The 24,377-nt window shown below is 43.2% G+C and overlaps 1 protein-coding gene across 8 annotated transcripts in view; it reads left to right on the top strand.

Annotated features, from left to right (window-relative positions):
* Positions 1 to 24,377, top strand: part of DLG1 (discs large MAGUK scaffold protein 1) — a 953,275-nt gene that overhangs the window by 610,088 nt on the left and 318,810 nt on the right. For all 8 annotated transcript variants that reach the window (XM_069213151.1, XM_069213153.1, XM_069213149.1 and 5 more), the window contains one exon: positions 5,722 to 5,846. In XM_069213151.1, the coding sequence (XP_069069252.1) occupies positions 5,722 to 5,846 (125 nt within the window). The remainder of the gene's footprint in view (positions 1 to 5,721; positions 5,847 to 24,377) is intronic.

Here is a 24,377-nt window from a genome sequence, read left to right as displayed (position 1 = left end):
AGAAGGGTAGGGGAGCCTTGAGGCCCCCCTTTCTGAGCCTTGGAAAGGGCCTAGTGACCCCCCAAGTACTACCTTTACAACTGTCATCTGCACACAGTTACCCTTTAATACAGACATTTATAATATGTTTAATACCGCTGCACACCTATGATGCTTTACATGCCTGTGCGTTTTGTAAACACTTACAACCATTAGCTGGGTGCAGGTTGTAAAAAAAAAAAAAAAAGGTAGGTAGAAAAGTAAAATGGTAGTTACCTGGCAATATGTATACTGTAAAACAAACACACACAAATTGGATGATGTCACCAGTGATGTCATAAAATGTCATGAGTGATGTCATAAGCAGGGTGTGGCGGGGGAGCGAGTTATAGTTAGCTCTGCTAACTATTACTGGTAAAGTTTTTCTTTTTCCTTTTTGGTTCAAAACATCATGTTTCAACGTGCCTTTGACATATTCACCTGACTATAGCATTATTTTAACATTTGGTTTCTTCAGTGTTGATTGATAAATATATGTTCGATGGCATGTGTAGCTGCAGAAACACATGCTGTGCACTGTTCTTGCCATCTAGTGTTGGGCTCGGAGTGTTACAAGTTGTTTTTCTTCGAAGAAGTCTTTTCGAGTCACAGGACCGAGTGACTCCTCCCTTTCGGCTCCATTGCGCATGGGCATCGACTCCATCTTAGATTGTTTTCTTTCCGCCATCGGGTTCGGACGTGTTCCTCTTCGCTCCGTTATTCGAATCGGAAAAATATCACCGAAAAGCGTTGGTATTGTTTGCGATCTGGAAACATCGTGCATTGACACAGACAAGACACAGCTTCGGTTGCCCTTCGGGGCTTCCGTGCCCAGCCGGGGCCTGGTCGGCCTGACCACAGAAGACTTCAAAGCCTAATGGACCGGACCCCTTTCCGTTTCTGCCCACAGTGCCACGCCAAGTATCCATATACAGACCAACATCGGGTCTGTAATCTGTGTTTGTCACCGGAGCACAGGGAAGATACTTGCGAGGCCTGTAAGTCCTTTCGATCGAAGAAGACCTTGAGGGATCGGAGCGCGAGGCGGATGCAAATGACATCAAAGTTCAGAGCACCTCAACGTCGAAGAAGAGGAGATGGCTATCTCCATCCAAGGTTCGGACTCGAACGACTCCAACGCAGACCGACTACCTACAGCAGGCCAACACGTGAGTACGCCTGCCCCGACCCAAGCCCACAGTCAGCCTAAGAGGCATAAGGCCTCGGGGACGCCACTGCCTGAAGGCCATGACTCGAGCCATAAAAAGCAAAGCGGTGACCAAGCAACACCTTCAGCACTGAAAAAAGGCAAAATCATGGCAAAGTCTTCGGAATCGAGCCGAGAACACATCATCGAAAAAACTCGACATCGACTTGTCGAGTCGACGAAGCCTCGAAAAAGTATTTCGGAGCCGAGGCCTTCCATCAGCATGGGCATTTCGGTGCCGAAAAAAATGGCTTCAGAACCGAAAAAAGCCTCGTACACTGAGGAACATGGACTCTCTAAGCAACTAAAAGAGAGACATAGATTTGGGGAGGAACTTCAAATGGAGGAGTTTGAAACACTGGCAAGGATACAGATCCATAAGGATACTGGGAAGATCCAAACTGCACCTCCTCTCAAATTAAAAAAGGAAACTGGCTTTCCAGGGACGATCAGAGACTGAACAGCCAAAGGATAAAGTGCCCAGGGAAAAATCGCCATCTTGCCATTTTTCACCAGAACTTTCTCCTCCACATTCACCACAAATAAGTGTCACCTCCTGCCACTCCCACTGCACAGTCACCCACACACACTGTGCAGTTGCAAGAGGATGCAGACCCCTGGGACCTCTACGATCCTCCTGTGTCGGACAATATCCCTGAGTGCTACCCGTCGAAACCCTCTCCACCTGAGGATAGCACGTCATACACTCGTCTTGGCTAGGGCTGCTGCATTACATAATGTAAGCATGCACTCAGAGCCATTGGAGGACGATTTTCTCTTTAATACCTTGGCCTCCACGCATGCTTCCTAACAAAGTCTACCTACGCTCCCAGGCATGCTTAAACATGCCCAACAAGTCTTCCAGGAGCCCGTGAAAGGAAGAGCCATTACACCACGGGTCGAAAAGAAATACAAGCCACCACCGTCAGACCCAGTGTTCATTACACAGCAGCTGCCCCCAAACTCTGTAGTGGTTGGAGCTGCGAGAAGGAGAGCTAACTTGCAGTCATCTGGAGATGCACAACCTCCATATAAGGATAGTAGAAAGTTTGACGTGGCAGGAAAGAATAGCGTCACAAGCTGCCAATCAGTGGCGCATAGCAAACTCTCAAGCCCTCCTCGTACAATATGACTGAGCTCAGTAGGACGTGATGAGCGATATCATCCAACATCTCCCCAAGGAATACCAGAAACTGGCTCAGCAAGGGGTTACTATGCCTCCTAACACAAAAAAAATTGCCATTGGCCAATTCCCAACAACATTCGCCTAATAGCGCAATATATTCTTGGCATTCACAACAAATTAGCGGACAGTCTCAGTCGAGATCACCAGCAAACTCACGAGTGGGAACTACATCCCCAGATATTACAAAATTACTTTTGCCAGTGGGGGACACCAGACACAGATCTGTTCGCCACAAAACAAAATGCAAAATGCCAAAACTTTGCGTCCAGATACCCACACCCTCAGTCCAAGGGCAATGCTCTATGGATCAATTAGTCAGGGATATTTGCTTATGCTTTTCCCCCTCTCCCACTCATTCCTTTTCTAGTCAACAAACTGAGTCAAAACAAACTTAATCTAATACTCATAGCACCAACGTGGGCACACCAACCGTGGTACACCACACCGTTGGACCTCTCTGTAGTACACATCAAACTTCCAAACAGACCAGACCTGTTAACACAACACAAACAACAGATCAGGCACCCAAATCCTGCGACGCTCAACCTAGCAATCTGGCTCCTGAAGTCTGAGTTTGGCTATCTAAATCTTCCAAATGAGTGTATGGAAGTCATTAAACAGGCAAGGAAACCTACCACAAGGCATTGCTATGCTAATAAATGGAAAAGTTTGTTTTCTACTGCCAAGCAAAACTCATCACACCGTTAGATGCCTCCATACAGGACATCGTAGGTTATTTATTACACCTACAAAAAGCAAATCGTGCTTATTCTTCCATCAAAATACACCTCACTGCAATCTCTGCTTACTTGCAGATTAAACACACAAAATCACAATTTAGAATACCAGTCATTAAAGCCTTTATGAAAGGGCTAAAAAGAATCATACCTCCAAGAACCCCACCAGTATCCTTGTGGAATCTTAATATTGTACTTACACGACCCATGGGTCCACCCTTTGAACCCATGCATTCTTGCCATATCCAACTCTTAACCTGGAAGGTGGCATTTCTAGTAGCTATCACTTCACTACGAAGAGTTAGTGAAATTTAAGCGTTCACTATTGAAGAACCCTTAATACAAGTACACAAACATAAAATAGTTCTCCGCACAAATCCAAAATTTCTGCCAAAAGTAATTTCACCGTTTCATTTAAACCAAACTGTTGAGCTCCCAGTCTTCTTTCCACAGCCAGACTCTGTAGCAGAAAGAGCACTGCATACATTAGACATTAAAAGAGCACTAACGTACTATATAGACAGAACAAAACCATTTCGAAAAACTAAACAATTGTTTGTCGCTTTCCAAAAAACCCATGCTGGTAATCCTATATCCAAACAGGGCATAGCCAGATGGATAGTCAAATGCATACAAACTTGTTACTTAAAAGCTAAAATAGCTACTTATTACACCAAAGGCACACTCCACTAGAAAGAAAGGTGCAACAATGGCCTTTCTAGGTAACATACCAATGACAGAGATTTGTAAGGCAGCCACTTGGTCCACACCTCATACGTTTACCAAACACTACTGTGTAGATGTGTTAGCAACACAACAAGCCACAGTAGGACAGGCTGTACTAAGAACATTATTTCAAACAACTTCCTACTCCTACAGGCTGACCACCGCTTTTGGGAGGATTACTGCTTTGTAGTCTATGCACAGCATGTGTATCTGCAGCTACACATGCCATCGAACGGAAAATGTCACTTACCCAGTGTACATCTGTTCGTGGCATGTTCCGCTGCACATATGCCCTCCCACCTCCCCGGGAGCCTGTAGCCATTTAAGTTGCAATTAGAATCTGTATATATATGTAAATAAACATTCCTTTAGCACAAACTATGTACATACATATCCATTCCATTGCATGGACATCTTTACTATTCTCATTCTACCACTCCTACCTCACCCTATGCGGGAAAACAATGCCCATGTGCAATGGAGCCGAAAGGGAGGAGTCACTCGGTCCTGTGACTCGAAAAGAAGAAAACCAACTTGTAACACTCCGAGCCCAACACTAGATGGCAGGAACAGTGCACAGCATGTGAATCTGCAGCGGAGCATGCCACGAACAGATGTACACTGGTTAAGTGACATTTTCAATATATATATGTATATATATCTGGTGTGTGTTTATATATGTGCGCTGTGGCAGTGAAGAAATGTGTCCCAATAACACATTATCAAACCATCTGTACTAATAAACACCAATTGACATATTTATTGATTTAGTGCAAAGGTCAAATTGCGCTTCCTCACCACAGCAGAGCAGATACTTCATAAGAAAAACATTGTTTACTGCCTCTTGTGTTACAGTTACATATGGAAAATATCCTCCTAATAGTCACAATGCCTTTTCTGTACAGTGTTATAGTACTGCAACAATTTGCATTGGTTTTTGTTTTGTTAACATTAAAACATGTTGTGGCATAAACTCTCTGCTTGCTGCACAGAGTAATTATTTATTACTGTTGTTGAGGGATGGGACGGGAATCACGAACCCTTCAAGACTTCACTACTCTTTAGTTATGGGCCCTTCCCACACACAAAAATGGTAATAGTAAATTACACTGAATTTCTTCATACCTACAATACAGTACAGTTCTCACAAAATAAAAACATGTGTTTCACATAATCTTGTGAAATATGGAAAATATTTCATATATCTGTGAAATGTTTCAACCTCAAAATGACAGCCCAGATCCAGTGTGTACACCTTTTACCGTTGACCATTGTTTAATTGATGTTGTCTTAATAAAGGGTAAACCAAACGTAAGCATCCTGAATCCGACCATTGGCAAGTGTTAGCTGTACCTTAGAGAAAGGCGTCCACAGGCTATTTTCTACAGATAGTGCGTTTTTTTTTTTTAACAAAGATTTTTTTTCACTCTACATTGTAAGCAACATAACTTTTCTTGTATTTTTTTCCCTATGGGCAACCAAAAGTATAATGTAGTATTTTACTTAATGTTTTCAATGCACAATTCCTCGTTAGATTAAAAAAAATATACATATTTCATTCTAACTCCCCCCAAAAGGAACATATGATATAAAAACAACTTTTATGGTCCTATATTGCCATCTTGGTGACTTTGGTCTCCTGGTTTGTCACCCTCACAACCTCTACTCAATGGCAGTGGAGGACCATACTACACAATTTCTTGTTCCATATCAAATATAGATGCACATGCACTCTTATTTATATTTACACAGTCATAGAAGCGGTATGGAACTTTTGCAGGTTGTCCATCTACACTTCAGTAGGATAAATTGATAAAATTATGTTTAAACTTACTTCTGTTTTTCAGGGGAATTCAGGTCTTGGCTTTAGCATTGCCGGAGGCACAGACAATCCACACATTGGAGATGACACAAGTATTTTCATTACAAAAATCATTTCTGGAGGTGCTGCAGCACAGGATGGGAGATTACGGTATGTGCCGCATTTCCAAGAAATATACGCAGTTTGTGTAATCATATTTTATTTAACTCACTTTATTTGCAACCGGTTATTAATCATTTTTATATAATCTGCCCTTTAGTAGAAGTATACATCTTTAAAGAGTGTATTGAAATTAATTTTCAGAATATTAAATTATATTGTATACATTTAGATTTTTCATATTTATAATGCAGATAAGAAATGAATGTGAGATGTTTTTGATGTCACTTGCAGTATTTCTATTGAGGGTGCACATCATTAAACACTTCTAAGTGATTCATGCATAACCCGGATGTGAGAAGGGGATTTAGATGTCCGCGATAAAAAGTAGTATGTTTTTGGAATTTTGCTGCCCACGATTTTGCAACTGTTGACACCTACCATTATGGAAGCACTCTGGCTAAGTAAAAGTGAAATTCAGAATTAAGACTCAATGAGATTATTTATTTTGAATTTAACTAGGACTCTAAACAACCAAAGGGGAGTGCAAACAACTGTGTGGGAATTAATTCTACAAACTTTAATGTTACTCTTCCAGAAGGGTCTGAAAAGCTTCCTGAAAAGGATGGTTTTAAAACGGTCATATATAAGGTGATTTTTGACTTTTTCCCCTTTTTTTGACCATCTTACTATGTTGATTTAACCCTCTTGGTGGACAAGCAGAATGTTGAGCTTTTACCCTAAGGTGCTTGTAGGAAAATGCCACTGTTGACATGGTCACCCCACACTTTTTGCCTAGTGTTGATGCCAGCTTTGATTGGAAGTGTCGTGGGACCCTGCTAACCAGGCCCCAGCACCAGTGTCCTTTCCCTAAAACTGTACCTTTGTTTCTACAATTGGCACAACCCTGGCACACAATTAAGTCCCTTGTAAAAGGTACCCCTAGTACCAAGGGTCCTGTGGCCAGGGAACATCCCTAACGGCTGCAGCATGTAATATGCCACCCTCAGGGACCCCTCACTCGGTGCATGTACCCTGCTTTGCAACTTGTGTGTGCTGGTGAGGAGAAAAGACAGCGTCAACTTGGCACTCCCCTCAGAGTGCCATGCCTACAAACCACTGCCTGTGGCATAGGTAAGTCACCCCTCTAGCAGGCCTCACAGCCCTAGGGCATGGTGCACTATAACACAGGTGAGGGCATAGCTGCATGAGCCCTATGCCCATACAGTGTCTAAGCCAATTCTTAAACATTGTAAGTGCAGGGTAGCCATACTGAGTATATAGTCTGGGAGTTTGTCATTACAAAATCCACAGCTGCATCATGGCTACACTGAATACTGGGAAGTTTAGTATCAAACTTCACAGCACCATAAACCCACACTGATGCCAGTGTGGGATTTATTGAGAAATGCACACAGAGTTCATCTTAGAGATACCCCTTGTATGTTAGCCCAACTACCAGTGCAAGGCTGACCGGTCTGTGCCAAACTGCCACTTCCAGACGAATTTCTGACCACATGGGGTGAGTGCCTTTCGGCACTCTGTAGTCAAAAAACGAAGCCTGTCCTGGGTGGAGGTGCTTCACACCTCCCCCTGCAGGAACTGTAACACCTGGCGGTGAAACTCAAATGCCTCAAGCATGGTGTTACAGTGCCCTAGGGCACTCCAGTTATTGGAGATGCCCCCATTTTTGGCGGCAAGTCCGGAGGGACATTGAGAAAAAGGAGAAGTCACCCCCTCAGCCAGGTTCAACCCCAAGGTGACCAGAGCTGAAGTGACCCCCTTTCTTGAGAAATCCTCAACCTTGCTTTGGAGGATTAGGACCAATAGGGATAGGGATGTGGCTCCTCTCCCCAGAGGGAGTGTGCATAAGGAGGGTGTAGCCAACCCTCAGGGACAGTAGCTATTGGCTACTGCCCTCTAACCCCAACACACCCCTAAAATTTAGTATTTAAGGGTGACCCTGAACCCAGCACTTCAGATTCCTGACGACCTCACAAGAAGGAGGACTGCTGAGCTGAAAACCCAGCAGAGAAGAAAAGGAGACGACAACTGACTTGGCCCCAACCCTACCGACTTGTCTTCTGCTTCAAAGACCCTGCAACCGAAAAGCGATGCTTTCTACAGGACCAGCAACCCCTGAAAAGCTTCCAGGGGACTGCCTGCACCACAGAGGACCAAGAACTTCTGTGGGCAGTGGCTCTGCCAAGCCAGAAGAAAAGTCAACCAACTTTAAAGGGACGCTCATCTGACTCCAGAAGCGTGAGTCGTCACTACTCTGCACCCAACTCCCCCAGCCCATGTCCAGAGAAAACAACTATCCAGAGAGGACCCGCAGGCGACTCTGACAATGTGTCCACCCTGGGCTGATCTCTGTGCACCCCCACAACAACGCCTGCAGAGGGAATCCCGAGGACTCCCTGACTGCGACTCACCAGGACGGAGATATCCAATGCCTGGAGAAGCACTGCACCCGCGGCCCCCAGTCCCGTGAGAAACCGACCACTGGTGCAGCAACGACTAGCAGGCGGCCCTCACCTTTGCCCAGTTGCTGGCTTGCCTGAGAAGTCCCCCAGTGCCAGGCCTGCAGCGCCTAAGTGACCCCCGGATCCCTCCATAGAGTTCTATTGAGAACCCGAGGCCCAATTGGCGCACTGCACCTGTCCGCCCCCGAGCCGCTGAGGGTGTGGTTTTTGTGCCAACTTGGGACCCCTCCAGTACTCCTCCAAACCCCCCCTGGTCTGCCCTCCGACAATGCGGGTACTTACCTGCAAGCAGACTGGAACCGGAGTACCCCCTGTCTCCATAGGTGCCCACGTTATTTTGGCCCCTGTTTGACCTCTGCACCTGACCTGCCCTGTGTTACTGGTGCTGGGTGTTTGGGGTTGCCTTGAACCCCCAATGGTGGACTACCTATACCCCGGAGATTGAACCCGTAAGTGTGGTACTTACCTCTGAACCCCATCCCACCCCACCCCTGACCCCCACCGAACTGTAGCTTCCTACAGTTCTGCACTGGCTTTCTCTTTTGATCCTCTCTGAATTCTTTTGTTTGGTCCATATTTATCGGACACCTAGTTCATGATTTTGGTTTAAACTGCGTTTCAGTCTTGCTTACCCTGTTAATACCAGGCCTCTTCAATTCATTGTAGACTTGGAGGTGGATTTCTGTCTGCCCATTGCTCATAGTTCAGTATGTCTATCTCAGTTCCATGCTCTTGAGTCAATTGCTTTGATCCTTATTACAGTATTTGTGCCTCCCAATGAGCTTTTTGGTCTCGCTGCTTTGGCTTTTATCTGGTGGAGAATGAGGCCTCTCCAAGAGGAATTAGACAAACGGAGGGTTCAAGCAGAGGTGTCTTTCGATGATCTCATCAGCATCACACCAACCATAATGACGGCTCCATCTTGGTGGGCAGAGACCAACAGTCTGTCATCAGGACTTACGTTATTATTCCAAATACCTGACTGTCATTGCTACAGACGCTTCCCTGGGTGGTTGGGGTGCTCACTTGCCTTGCATCTAAGTGGAAAGTGGACACAGAGTCTAAGGAAGATGCATATAAACTTCATGGAACTGCGAGTAATTGCATTAAGTCTTCAAGCTTTCTTGCGGAGTATGACGGGGTCATAATATGCACGGAAAACACAACTAGTGTGTACTACGTAAGCAAACAGGTGCACAAGAGCTCCTGTTGTCTTCAAGATAGCACAAAGAACCTGGACATGGGTGTTGACACATCAGATAATATTATATGCAGAACATCTGCCATGTGAAAGCAACAGTTTGGCAGATACATTGAGAAGAATAAAACACAGCTGCCACAAATGGGAACTAAATCAGTCTGTTCTGAAAAAACTCTTCTGAAGATGGGGCAAACATACGCAAGACCTCTTTGCGATACAGAAGAATACAAAATGCCAATTTATGCAAGTTGGCACTCTCAAAGGGGGTCGTGGGCGATTACGTTTTCGCTAAGATGGTCAGGGAGCTTTGTATATGCTATTCTCCCGAGCCCTCTTATACCCAGACTCCTCAGGAAAATGAAGAGAGAGCCATGTTGGATAATTTTGATTGCTTCATGATCGCCTAGACACAGCACTCGTTCACGGAACTTCTACTGTCAGAGACAAGCCACATTCAAATGAGACCCTAGAGCAACTTATTATCGATTGACCCACAGCCAAGTACTTCAACAGAACCCAACTTACCTGCATTTATCTGCTTGTCTCCTGAACATCATGAACTCACACCTTAAAATATCTTAGGAATGCAGAGATATTCTTGCAAGAGCCAGGCCTGATCGCACTAACAAATTATACTGGTTAAAGTGGAAAAGGTTTTGGTTATGGTGCTACAAAAACCCAATATGTACTCTTAGGCCATCACCAGAGCAAATCTTACCTTACCTGCTGTCATTGGCAAAATCAGACTTGATTCATGCTTCTAGCATCTAGCTGCATTTTAAGATAGACGCACATCTGAAACTCAGTCCTTATGGTCTAACAGAATAATTAAACAGTTCCTTAACAATGAATTCAGAGTCTTCCCTATGATATTCACCGCCTCCATCCTGGCAGCTTAACACAGTATTGGCACAGTGGATGAGTCCTTTTCAGCCAGTTCATAAGACAGAGATCAAATATTTAACATGGAAAGTTGTATTGGTACTTTCTCTTACATCAACCAGAAAAGTGAGTTAAATAGCAACTTTATTACAGTGTAAGGATAATGCTGTGGTTCTTAGGACTAATCCCAGGTTCACCCCAAATGTCCCTATGGATTTTCATCTAAATTAACCAATTGTTCTCAAGACATTCTTCCTAAATCTGCAGACAGCAGCAGATCTAGCCTTTTTGCAGCCAAGGCAAGCTCGGCCTTATCGAGGTTTAAAGAGAGGAAGGCTTTTGCCAAGACTTTAGGTATTCAGTCACTCTCCATGACCTACAGACCTTTGCAAGGGTTTAGGGGGTGTGGCAACAGCTCCTACTTTCAAGGGTGGCACCAGTTCCAGGGTCATCAGTCTGCCAACCCCCTATATAAATTCTGCAGAGGTCGTGGAAAGCTTTGGCAGCTTGGTGCCATCCATCAGCCGTCCTGCAGGAGGTACAAAATCTGCTGTTAAAAAGATGCAGTTGAGTTGGTTCTGGAGCAGAAAAGGGGTTAGGGATGTTATTCAAGGGATTTCCTGATCCCTTGAAGGATGGTCATTTGAGGCCCACTCTAGACCTAAGGATTTTGAACTGGTACCTCAAACAGGAGAAGTTCAAAACGCTGACCCTAGCTCAGGTGCTTCTAGTGCGGGACAAGAATGACTGGATGGTTTTTCTCGACTTGCAGGATGCATATTTTTGCATTCCATTCCTGAAGTCACACAGAAAGTAATTCCGGTTCATGGTAGGGGTCACAGCACTAGCAGTTTGCAGTCCTTCCTTTTGGTCTTACTTCCACAGCGCGAGTCTTCACAAAGGTGTGATGGCAGTGGTTGCAGCGCATCTCAGAAGGAAGTGAATATCGGTATTCACTTACCTGGGTGATTGGCTGTTCAAAGCAAAGTCCCCAGATTTAGTACTGCACCATTTGCAGGTGACAACCCATTTGTTGTTAAACCTGTTTTTTTTTTTTTCATTTAACATGCCCAGATCTCTCCTGAAGCCCTCTCAGCGCCTCCTGTTCATAGGGGCAGTACTGGACACAACATTGAATCATGAATAACCCCATCCTCAGAGGAATCAGGACATGCGTGCTATGATTCCAATGTTTAAAAATGGAGCAGTTGTTCCGGTCCTAAAGGTCCTTTTCATGCGCTGTCTGTTCGCTTCCTGTATTCTGCTGGTCACTCACGCACGTTGGCACATGAGGGCTCTCCAATGTTGCCTCCGCAAGCAGTGGTTTCAACTCAGTGGAGATCTCAAGGAGTCTATAGCAGTCTCCAGAGAGACTACAGTGGATCTTCGGTGGTGGAGTATGGACGACAACCTATCGCAGGGGAGGCCGATTCGGCTACCACCTCCGATGATCACAGTCATAACGGGTGCTTCCACTCTAGGGTGGGGAGTGCTTTTGGGGGACCTGGAGATCAAGGGTCTTTGATCTCCAGTGGAACAGATGTTTCACATCAATCTGTTGGAGTTACAGGCAATATGTCTGGCTCTCAAGGCCTTCATCCTGTCCATTTCCGTTCAGTCTGTTCAAGTCTTGACAGACACTACTGCAATGTGGTACATCAACAAACATGGAGGAGTAGGGTCATAACTTATGTGCTCTACAACTCTGGTCCTGGGCCCATGACCATCGAATTTGCATAGGATTGAACCATTTGGATGGTGTTCTCAACGTACGTGCAGACAGTCTCAACCGGCACTTTTTAGCTGACCATGAGTTGCGTCTCCATCCGGAGGTGGTCCTTCACATTTTCCAGTTGTGGGGGACTCCTCAGATAGATGTTTGCCACTCACGAGAACGCGCACTGCCTTTCGTTCTGCAACCTCCAGTATCTGATGCAGGGAGCATTGGGGGAAGTGTTTCAGTTGAGCTGGAGCAACCGGCTGCTTTACGCATTTGCTCCCATACCATTGCTTACACAGGATCCGAGGACGATTCGCCAAGACCGGGCTCAAGTCATTAATAGCCCCAGAGTGGCCAAGAAGAGTGTGGTATACAGACCTACTTCAGCTCTCACTGTGCCCTCACAGGGCAGACCTTCTCACTCAGTTACAGGGGCAGGTACTACACCCCCATTTCCAGAGTCTGCACCATTATGCCTGGAGATTAAATGGGGCAATCTGAATTATTTTTCTCTCCCACCCAGAAGTGGTGGATGTTATAATATTGGCCAGGTGACACTCCACCAAAACTGTCTATGCTGGTATATGGGCCAAATTTGTTAAAGGGTATGAGGAGAGACGCATTGATCCTTTAAAGGCCCATTTGTCTAAGGTTTTGCAATTGCTCTCTCCTTGGCGGAGCAAGGCTGCACAGTTGCAACAGTGAAGAGTTATATGTTTGCAGTGTCGGCATTTATTTGTTTACCTGACCAACCCTCCTTATTTAAGTCCCCTATGGTTCTAATGTTTCATTTGTTTACCTGCCGAACCCTCTTTATTTTAGTCTCCTATAGTTCTATGGTTTCTTAAGGGTTTGACTCCTAGGTTTCCTACAACTCCTATCATAATGCCTCAGTGAGATTTAAATTTAGTTTAAACATACATAATGGGTACACCATTTGAGCCTTTACATAGTTACCTGTTCTGGCTCCTTATGTTTAAAACTGTCATTTCTTAAAGCTATCACCTCGACTAGGGGTGTTAGCGAGCTGCAACCTCTTAGTGTGAAACCCCCTTTATCACTTTCCGTGGTAACACGATGGTTTTAAGAACCAGGACGGCTTTCCTGCCAAAGGTAGTGACTCCTTTCCCTTTAGGGTAGTCCATCACCCTTCTCCCTTTTTACCCTCCTCCCCATCCCTATAGGGAGAAGGAAAGGCTGCACCGTCTGGATCCAAAGAGAGCGCTGAGCTTCTATGTAGATAGGATGAGAGAGTTCAGGATGGATGATCAGCTCTTCCTTGGCTTCATGGGCAAGATGAAGGGCAAAGCTGTACACAACAGAACAGTATCAAGGTTGATCATTCTTTGCATTAAAGTATGTTTTTCACTGCCAAAGAAGGTTCCTCCTGGGGGCATTAGAGCTCATTCGAACAGAGTTAAGTCTGCTATTTCTGCTTTGGCTAGAGGTGTACCTGTTTTTGACATTTGCAAGACAGCAACTTGGGCTTCCTTCCACGCTCACACAAAACATTACTGCTTGGACTCAGAAGTGAGGAGGGAAGGCCATTTTGCCCTTACTATGCTGCAGGATTTCTTGGTATAGCCAGACAGGCATCTACCTCTGAGTGCAGGACTGCTTTGGGATTCTGCTCAAAAGATGAAGAATCCACAGGTAGATGAATCCATCAGGAGAACAAGTTACTTCCTTTCGCTAACGCTTTTTTCTGGTGGATACACTATCTACCCGTGGATTCCTCATGGTCCCACCCTCCTTCCAGGTGCCTGTCTGGCTATGCCAAGAATGAATTTGTATATATTGTGTAAATGTATTTCTGAAAAATTCTATATTCAGAATGTATGTTTATATAGGGATGTATATATATATATTTTTAAAAAGTGTATTGAGTTCGCACATGTGGTGCTTGTAATGTTGGTGTTCACCGGTTCATCTTGAAGGCACGGTAAAAAAGTGGGGTTGAAACTGACGTCAGCACGCTGGTGAGGACTTCTTATGGCTCCGATGACGTCAAACAGTCGCGTGTGAATCCGTACCATTGTGACATCCTCGACGACGTGTAGAACTAGAAAAAAAAGATTTCCATTGAATGCTGCCATGCTGGGAGTATTCAAAAGGTGAGGAATCTACAGGTTTGACACTGCATCCACCAGAAAAAGTGTTACAGAAGGTAAGTAACTTGTTCTTTTGTGTTGATCCGGAAAACATTATTAGAGAAGTAATGAATGACCAGTTTTCTGATGACAATTCTATGAAAGAGTTGTAGTTTTTGAGAATGACATCCCATTGAGGACATTGTTAGAAGTAGGGACTCCCACACCAAGTAGTTTAATTCTGTTAGGGAAGCAGATCTGTTTTAGGTACTGGATGTTTTAAGGACTAAAGATCCCAATGATGTAGGCCTTACTTGTACTGCTACAACAGTCTGCATTACGTTAAAGAAAGGTGCTACCTTGCTTAGAGTGAGACAGTATCCTCTTTCTAAGGAAGCAGATGAGGGCATTGCCACTACTATATAGGTGTTGTTAGAGCAAGGAGTAATTTACCCTGGGGTGTCTCCTTGTAACACCCTGATTTGCCAGGTTAAGAAGTCTAAGGGTAACATTTTGTACTTGGTTCAAGACCTGCGCCCCCTGAACAGTGTCGTGGTACCAGCATTTCCAGTTGTTCCTCACCTGTCATTCTGACAAATATACCTCAGTATATGAAGTATTTTTCCGTTATCAATCTGAAGAATGCCTTCTTTAGTATCCCTCTTCATCCAGGCAGCCACCATTTGACATCATTCTCTTATCGCGGGACTCAGTATTTGTACACTTGTTTCCACCAAGGGTGTTGTGAGTCCGCTGGTATTTTAACAAAGTGATAAACGATATGTCAAACTTTTAAGTGTGACAGCACATTGTTACAGTATATCGATGACTTACTGATTTGTAGTCCTACTAAGCAGCAGTGTAGAAAAGACACTATATCTCTCCTAGTTACTCTTTCACAAAGGGGATGCAAAGTAGAGAAAGACAAAGTACAGTATTGTCAGGAAAAAGTTTGTTATTTATGACATTTTTGTCAGTTTCTGGTTGACGAAATAACCCCTGAAAGAGCACATTCATCAGTCAGGTGACGGAGCCAAAAACTGTTAAATGTATGCAGACGTTTCTTGGTCTTTGTAACTATGTGAGTCCATGGGTTTATTAATAAGGTATTTTAATAGTGCCTTTGTTAGCTTCTATCAAACAAGCCAGTGACAGGAATGACCGGATAAAATGGACACCAGAGATCAGGGAGACTTTTCAGAAATTGATGTCCGAAGTAACAAATGCTCCGATCTCAGGGACTCCTCATTATACCAAGGAATTTGTATTTATTTTGCTATTGTAATGGTCAGGTGATGACAGAAATATCCTTTAGGGCACAAACCCACTGCACATTTCAGTGGACTGCTGGATCCAGTGATAAGAGGACATTCTCCCTATTAACAGGCTCTCACCACTCCAGCCTTTGCAGTCCAGATGTGCACCCCCATTGTTATGGGGGTACCATTGTCACTCTAGGCAGAGCATGCAATATTTGCTATTATTCTGATGGGCAAGATTACTCGGACTGTGTCAGGATATGAGGTGATACTGTCACTGCCATCTTTGAAGGTTGTTAAGTGGCATACGGTGAATCCTGCGACCTTCTTTGCTAATCGAGTATTAGACTCTGAGGATGATGTGCATAACTGTGCAACTTAAGTCCCTAATGAATTTGTTCAGGCAACAGAGGGTCCTATACCAGACATCATCATCTATTTTGTTGATGGTTATTCTACTATTGACCAGAATATAGGAATTCGACACACATATGCAACAGTAGTTAGAGCACAACAGCTTGACTTGTCTTATATACTCCATATAGTGGAGCGGATGACAAGCACTTTATTCTGCGCAAGCAGCGGAAATGATAGCAGCTCCTAAGCTAGGACCAGTAGACATTAACATTTATTCACATTCAGCTTATGTGACAACTACTGTATATTTCTGAATCATGAGTTGGACAGGTTTTCTTAAGTCAGATGCTAGTCCTATTATGCATAGAATCCTCCCAGAGGCTCTAATAGAGATTCTTGCACTACCACAGGCTGTGGCAGTTGTGAAATGCGCAGCACATACAAGTGGACAGAATTTTGCATTTGGGGCTAATGACCCCAGCAGATCGGGCAGCTAAAAATGCAGCTAGGCCCACACCCCCGCTTGTACCAGCAGTACCACAACATGGCCCTGTTCTGACAGCTTAGACTGCCTTACCGCCTGAGTCTGAATCCACATCCCCCACAGACAATGAAATGCCTCATTTTGCTTAGACAGCACATTTACATATACAACATTTGCAAGAAGCCACTGCTCACCCTGAAAAAACAGTTATGGGAGTATAGAGGAAGTACTCAGTCAGGGAATGACCAGATATATAGACAACTATCTACAAGTAAACCAGTGATGCAACAGGCCTTACTTATGATAGCTCTTGATCAGTTGCATTCAGCAGCTCATACTTAAAGAAATCACTTGTCTATGCTAATACAAGACTGGTTTATTCCTAATTTGCCTGACATACTTACTATATAGCCTCATAACTGCATTGTGTGTCAGGGAGTTTCTCCTAATCCCACACTAGAAGTGATAAACTCCAACATTTTACGACCATGAGGTCCTTTTAAAGCCATTCTTGTGGACTTTGTGGCTATGGTTGATAGGTGCAGTAACTACAGGTATCTTACAGTAGTGGTCTGCCCTTTTTCCTGATGAATTGAAGCAGGACTTTGCATTCACTGTGATGCTAAATCAACAGCTGCATGTCTAATTCATAAAGTAGTCCTACAGTGGAGAATTCCAGAGTACAAGATCTGACGATGGCACCCTTTTTGTCAGTGCTATATTTGTGCATATCACAACACAGTTAGGGATAAAGCACAAATTATCCTCTGTGTACTATCTTCATTATAATGGCATTATTGAACGACTAAACGGCCTCTTGAAGAGTAAGATCAGCAAGCAATGTGCTACATTGCATAAGAAATGGTTGTATTGCCTACCATTAGCACTCTTTTTCTCTTAGGAATACACCTTTTCTGACCATCACTTGATATCCTATCAGATAGTGACAAGGAGTTTCATGAATACGCAAGTCTTTGCCCGTAGAAGTAATGTACAGGGAGAAAGCTCTGCAGAAATGCATGTGTACCTTTTTCAAATTGAGAACTGCAAAGTTCATTTCTGAACAGGTAACTAAAGAGAGGAAGTGCACCACCATCAAGGTCGACCTCCCAGTTAAGCACTTAGGTGACATTGTTTTTGTGTATAATCTCATTCAAAAATGGAAGGAGAAATTATTTGATGGACCGTACACAGTGACCATGGTGACCCCTCCCGCCGTCTAGGTGGAAGGCAAAAAACCCTAGATTCACAGCACCCACGTTCGCCTAAACCCAGCATCTCGCCAAAACTCAAACAATGTAAATTGAATGGGTTGGATTGTCATTGTAAAAATACCTGACTGCATCTCTGCTTTTGGACAATTCTTTTTTTAAAAGAAAGCAAGAAAGATATGTATTTTTGTTTTCTTGTTTCTCCTTTGTCTCTTGATTTTATCTTTTTTGCTTCTCTATTGCAATTCATTTTTTATGTATAATATTTTCTATGTACGAAGAGAACTTTCTTATGATAATAATGTGACCCTTAATTCCCCTAATCTGTTGTTAGATAAAATGTGTTACCGACATATGTTAGACATAGGTTCAGGAAACACTAATGAATCCTGTTTTGTAGGTCTTCCCCAATTCCTTGCACTACTGGATCAGATAGGTTACATTCAACAAAAGAAGTATCCCCAAGTATAGCTCTGTTTATTACATCTTTACTTGTGTAGGATTAAGGCCCAAATACAGTTGACGCATGTCAAAGCATCACGTTTACTTAACGCAACAAAATATGGCTCTTTGGTGAAGTGTTGTACATTCTCACAGATAGACAGGACATCGAAGAAGAAATATCACGTATGAAAAAGACAAGTCGTCCTACCACTGTAGATTGGATCCAGAAAATCTTAAATTTAGATTTGTTAGGAGATACGCATCCGCCCACTGAGTGTAGTAATAGCTATTTAGCAAACCCTTTATTACTAATCCCCCCTCAACTGTAAATTGTGTCCGTAGGTCAGGAATTAGTCACCAGATCAGCCTTTACCCATGATCAAAGGCATAGAATTTTCCTGTAGGGTTATATCTTTATGGAAAGGTGTTGATGTTAGTCAGGATACCTTAAGGAAGTTTATACATGTCGGAGACTACAACGTTTCACGTTACACTTAGGTAGCACAGTGAGTCCTCAGACTGTCATGAGACTAGCTTGTTCCTTTGTTACAGAGGAAATAGCACTGTTGATTTAGGCCACAATATTGGTTGTAGGACTACAATAGATAATGCAAGGGGGCACCTCCAGCCTCATTTGACTATTATTGGCAGTGTGGAGAACTACTGTATGCCCGTGGAATCTTCTCCATTATGACCTTGCATGCTCCAATTTTGGTAATTCCTAGAATTAATCTGACAGCTTTGCATGAACACCCCATGAGCTGTCCAGCAACCTTGCTACAACATAATTGAAGGAAAAGAAATGCAGAGTATTATAGTGCAAACACTTAGAGTGACATTGCTCAAGAGTACCATTTGTTCTATGATGCACACTATTTTTTGGAAGTATTCTGCTGTTTGTTTAGGCTAAAGCAACAGCCTGATGATTGCAGATAACCTGATAGGAACTTCTTAAGACTATCAACACTACAAAAGATGGGTTTAACCTGGTTAAGGAAGAGCTGCATGCAGTGTGAATGACGGCAATGTAGCACTGGTATGTATTTGCTAAGGTGGGAGGGATGTTTCCAGTTAAGACACTAACAGATGTAGTAGATTCTTAGGGTAATGTATATCATCTGGTGCCAAATGTAGACCAAGGTTTAGATTCAATAGTTGAAATATCTCCCTTTTTTTTTTTCTTTTTTTTTTACATTTGATGCATCGGGGCAAATTGCATTGTAGGTGTGCAAGCAGTGACTAATGTCATACAGAAAAAAGGTGTACATTCTTTCTTTGCCAGGGTGGGAAAAAAAAGCTAATTTAACTTTGAAAGTATATCCCGATGGTATAATTCATACATACTGATCTTGCTTTATAGAACTCTAGGCTTGGAATGGGTGCCGCTTACTCAACAAAAGATGAATTGGAGCAATTCTCATTTAGTCCATCTTCTGATTCTGTTAGAGCCGCAGGTTCCAGGCTTCATGTCATATTGTGGACTCTTCCCTGCTGCTTGATATATTGAGTCTGAATAGAAGCAGTCTTTCAAAAGGGGACCCTCTTTATAACTCATCTTCATGATGGGAGAGCAGGTGTCTGGTGGTGGTTCTGTTTTCAAGAGCCTGGACAACACCAGAGATTAGTAGTATGCAGGCATCAAGTTATAGTTGAGACTAGATTAGAAACTGCCTTTTCCCCTGTTACTTGTTCCCAGAGATTAATCAGAGCATGGGGGAACAAAAAAGCTAAAACCGACCTATATTTGCATATGTCAAGAGGTTCGCGGGCAAGGCAGAGTCTCAGCAGCAGGGTTGTTTGTGTTTCACCTTAAATGATGCCAAATCAGAGTGCAGACGAAGAAGAGGTTGCTTCAGTCCAAAAATTAGGGATGGGCACAACTAGCACTATTTTGTGTAGTGTAATCACCTGGAATTGCCTAAGAATTCTACAGGATTAAAGGGAAAGAGTAATTCTGCATTTAGTACCGTTTCTTATTGCACAAATCCCCCTTAGCCTAAAATGGATGCATTTTTATGCTAAATGCAGCAGAATACAATTAGCGCGAGCAGGTAGCCACTCTCACTCGCTAAATGTGCCCTTCGGGCAGGATGTTTCTCAAACTTACTCCCAGAACTCTTTTCTTAGCACAAAAAGTACCAATGCGTCTAAAATGTATTTTTGACTTAAGAAATAGTGGTAAATGCAGCAGAAAACAATTAGCGAGTGACCACTTGCCCACCCTATATGTGCTCCTACAGTAGGATATTTTGCTTCAAATTATGTAAGCAGGAGTAATTGCATAATTATTTGTAATTCTGCATCAAAGAGTAACGCAGAATTACTCTGATTACTCCTGCATAATTGAAATTCCACTCAGGCCTACAAAAAATCCTATGCAAGAGGGTACTGCAGATGGAACAAAAATCTTGCAGAGTACATTCCGTGTCCACAGCAAGAACATGGAGTAGAGAAATAATATGTAGCCTTATAACTATAAACTTGTGTAACATCTGTTGTGACTTCTCATTTATTTTATTCTAAACAAGAATTCGGTTTAACTGATTGTCTGTCCGACTTGCCTGTTAGCAGATCTCCAGTTTTCCCCTTTGGGCTATTTCAACACCATTGACTGCATGAGCAGTTCCCTTGCCAGGACCATTTGCTGGCCATTGCACAGTAATTGAACCAGTGAAGGTCGGTGATTTTCTGGTCACATTGTAAACATTGAAACCACACATTTCTTATTTGAGTTTGTTTTTAATAGTTTTGACCTAAAACTACATTAATTAAACAAAAATGTCTATAATGTGAACTCATTTTTATCCACCATTTGGTGCTGTGGCAGTTTAATATGGAAGGAGTAGAGAAATCCTGAGGCACAGGAGCAATTCAAAGCTGTTTATAGAATTATTATATGCCATGTGCCTAGACTTCTGTTGCAGTAGTACAAGTCATTGAGGAAACTGCATGAGTGTGCCTGCCTACATTATTACATCATTTTCTTTATGCTGTTAGAGTGCTGTGAATTCTATAGATAGTCTTGTCTCTTAATGATGAACCCAGAGGAATATAGTAATTAAAAGATGAAAAATTGAGCCGCAAGACATTTCTGCATGCTGGAAGGGAAGTAACTACATGGCGTGCGTAACTTGGTTGGTGTTTGAGGGTCACTCATTCTTGTGAGCTATAACGGTAAGCATTTTTTGTTAACAGTAGCACTGGCTAGTCAGTTGACCCTAAACTCTACTACCGGCATGTATTCAAGTGTGGAGAGGGGATGGAAATGGCAGGATAGGCCAGTGTCCTAGATGTTCCATCTTTGCATAACTCACGCTTGCGATTTAAAAAAAAATGTTTGGTGGAAAACGTAAGAGCAAGAATTGCATTGAAAAAAATATGCACATTATAGTGAAACGCTCACCGTCAAAAACAAGGAAATATTTCTTCACTGGAAAGAAAGGGTAAACTATGAATGTCGTCTCTGCTTCAGAAAACAGATCCTGATGGCTGCAATGCCTTGTTGTTCCCCATATTACCTTTTACTTAATTTACTTAAATTAATCCTGAAGAAGACCCACCTTCATGTAGAACACTTCATTTTGTATCCCACACTGGCTTCAAGCGGGCAGTGGCTGCATCAGGTTTCCAAAATAATGTCCTGATGGAGTTACTGGACCCGACCAGTGGTATCACTGTGATGTTTGTGCCTCTCAACTCTGAGGGACTGCAGTGGAGTACCTGGATTCGGGTTAATTTTCATGGCACTGCCAGGCTGTCTTTTATCAGTGATTTCAACTGGAGTTGTCCTGGAAAGCATTGTTTTCCACTGCAGTCTGCACAATTTCAAATTTTACACATCTGATTGTCAGCAGCGATCGCACCTTGAGATGACTGTAGGGGTGGGTTGCAGTGGTGGGCATGCTGATCACAAATGCTGAACATTTGACTATATAGCTGAACACCAGCGAAAGTGCCTATGATCATGAGGTTTTTCATAGCCTTCTGCAAAGCACCAGTAAGTACTGTAAATTCATTTATTATATAGTAACTAGTGCTGATTAGGGGTATTGTTGGTCAGAAGAATGATTTCATATGACAGTGCTAGCAAAGCACGTAATAAAGAACTTTGGTTACTTCTATTTTAGTGTTATTTTTTATTACATACATGTAAATGCACCAATCAGTCAATCAATATATATTTGTAAAGTGCAGCTACTCGCCCGTGAGGGACTCAAGGCGCTGGAGGGGGAGGGGCCTCATCCGAAGAGCCATGTCTTGTGGTTCTTCCTGAAGATGGTGAGCGACAGGCTTTGTCCGAGGCGCAGGGGGAGGTTGTTCCAGCTCTTTACTGCAGTGTAGATGAAAGATTGTCCTCTGGCAGTGCTTTTGCCATCTGAGCGGAGAGGAGGGATCTGGCGGGGGTGTGGAAGGAGACGGGATGGTTCAGGTATTTCCTGTCCTGCATAGTGTATGGCCTTGTACATGTGGGTGAGAAGCTTGAAGATGATTTGCTTCTCGACCAGTAGCCAGTGAAGGGTCCTCAGGTGTTGGGAGATGTGTTCTCGGCAAGGGAGGTCCAGAATAAGTCTGGTGGCAGTGTTCTAGATAAGCTGACGTTTTTTGATGATCTAGTTGATGTGCCGGCGTAGAGGGCATTGCTGTAGTCGAGCTTGCTTGTGACTAAGGCATCGGTGACTGTCCTGCTGGGATCCATCTGAAGATCTTCCGAAGTTTGCGGAGTGTGTGCCAGCAGGAGGAGGCAACAGAGTTTAACTGGTGGGTCATGGGTAGGGGGGTAGTTGAGGATGATTCCTACGTTGTGAGCGTGCTTGGTCGGTGCAAGGGGTGGGGGTGCTAAGGGATGTGGGCCAACAGGAGTCATCCAAGCTGAGCTGGCCTTTGCAAAGATGATGAGCTCGGTCTTGTCGGATTTGAGCTTGAGGCAGCTTTCTCTCACCCAGGTGGCGACGGCTCCCGTTCCTGCATGAAAGTTCCTTTTGGCCGTGTTCAGGTCTTCGTGAGGGAAATTAGTTCAATTAATCCAGACAGTGCACAACCGCAGTTGACTACCTCTGTTCTTCTAGTTTATTCCCATTTTAGTGACGTCCAGCATACTTACACTTCCGTTATTCCCACTAACCTAAAATGAACCAGGTGCCGGGTGGGAGCATCCGTTATGAAATGTTTCAAGCATATGTGGCGGTATTGGAGGGAGATGACTTTAAACAGAGGAACTTGAGTGGCACTAAGAACATTTTATTTTTTACCTTCTTTGCCCAAATGCCACAAAGCTTAATCGTAATGTTTAATGTTTTGAGTATGCCTTCAGACAGCTTAATCTCAAATGTGGGCAGAAAAGTAATGCTGTCATTAAGTGTTTAAAATTTGATACAAGATTGCAAGAGGTTGGGAAATTAATTGAAGACCATATCGTAGCATTCAAATATATTGCTAGTGAATTTTGACTTTGAAAATACTAACTATCATGAACAAGTACTCTGAGACTAATACGTAACTGGCAATCAGGGACCAAATATTGTTTGCACACCAAATCCCAGAATGTTTATGTTTGGGATCTTATCTCACTTTTGATACCGACATTTACAATTGAAAAGGCATTGAACAGTCTGTAAGATCTGTGGTGGAGAGAAGAGGCCCAGTGAATGTTGCTATTAATGTTTCCAAGAAAGAAAGTGGGGACAAGTTAAGACGGACTGTAGAACACTCCAAGTATTGTGACAGATCCTTTTCTCTGTGATGTTAAAGGTACAAGACTAATTCTGTGCTGGTAACACAAAGATACTGCCACGTATGTGATAAACATTCAGCAGATGTAGGAAAGGGGAATCATTTTAGCTTAGTGTGTAGGTGAGGAAAGATCAATATTGTGTTGGGCAAAGCAAAAATAAAATCTGTTTGAATACCAGTTTGGTTGAGTGGGCAAGTACAGACCTTGTCCACTCAACCAAACTGGGTTGACTCAAGTCAAAAGGTTTTCCTGGATGTGACATATTAATTGATAATAAAGAGGTGAAAGCTATTTTACACTCTTGTGCATAGTCCACCTTACTGGGGGCTAATTTGGTTCAGGAAGTTTGGGGTTCTAGTGAACTATTCCCACTGTATGTATAGGCAGTAGGTTACCTCAAACACATAATCAACTTACTTGTTTATTTTCTAGTAGAAATGGATCTTAAAGGACGCAGAATATGTGGTCAGATTTGATAGCTAATATGGGAGATCCGATCTTGGGTTGGCCACATTATGGAAATAGGCCTCTATCTAAGGGCAGATTCTTCTGTTTTATATTGTACTCTCTCAAAGTATAGACAGTGGTGACATAGAATTGAGAGGAAGCATGGACAATAATGGGCATTTGTAACCTTAAGGAGAGGTTTGGTAAGGTATTTATTAAGATATTATGGAGGAGTACCATTTTTTTTTAAACTGCATTATTCTGAAAGAG

The sequence above is a fragment of the Pleurodeles waltl genome, chromosome 11, assembly GCF_031143425.1.
Source record: "Pleurodeles waltl isolate 20211129_DDA chromosome 11, aPleWal1.hap1.20221129, whole genome shotgun sequence".
NCBI lineage: Eukaryota > Metazoa > Chordata > Amphibia > Caudata > Salamandridae > Pleurodeles > Pleurodeles waltl.
Note: the sequence above shows the minus strand (reverse complement) of the source record. Positions and strands in the feature narration are given on the sequence as shown.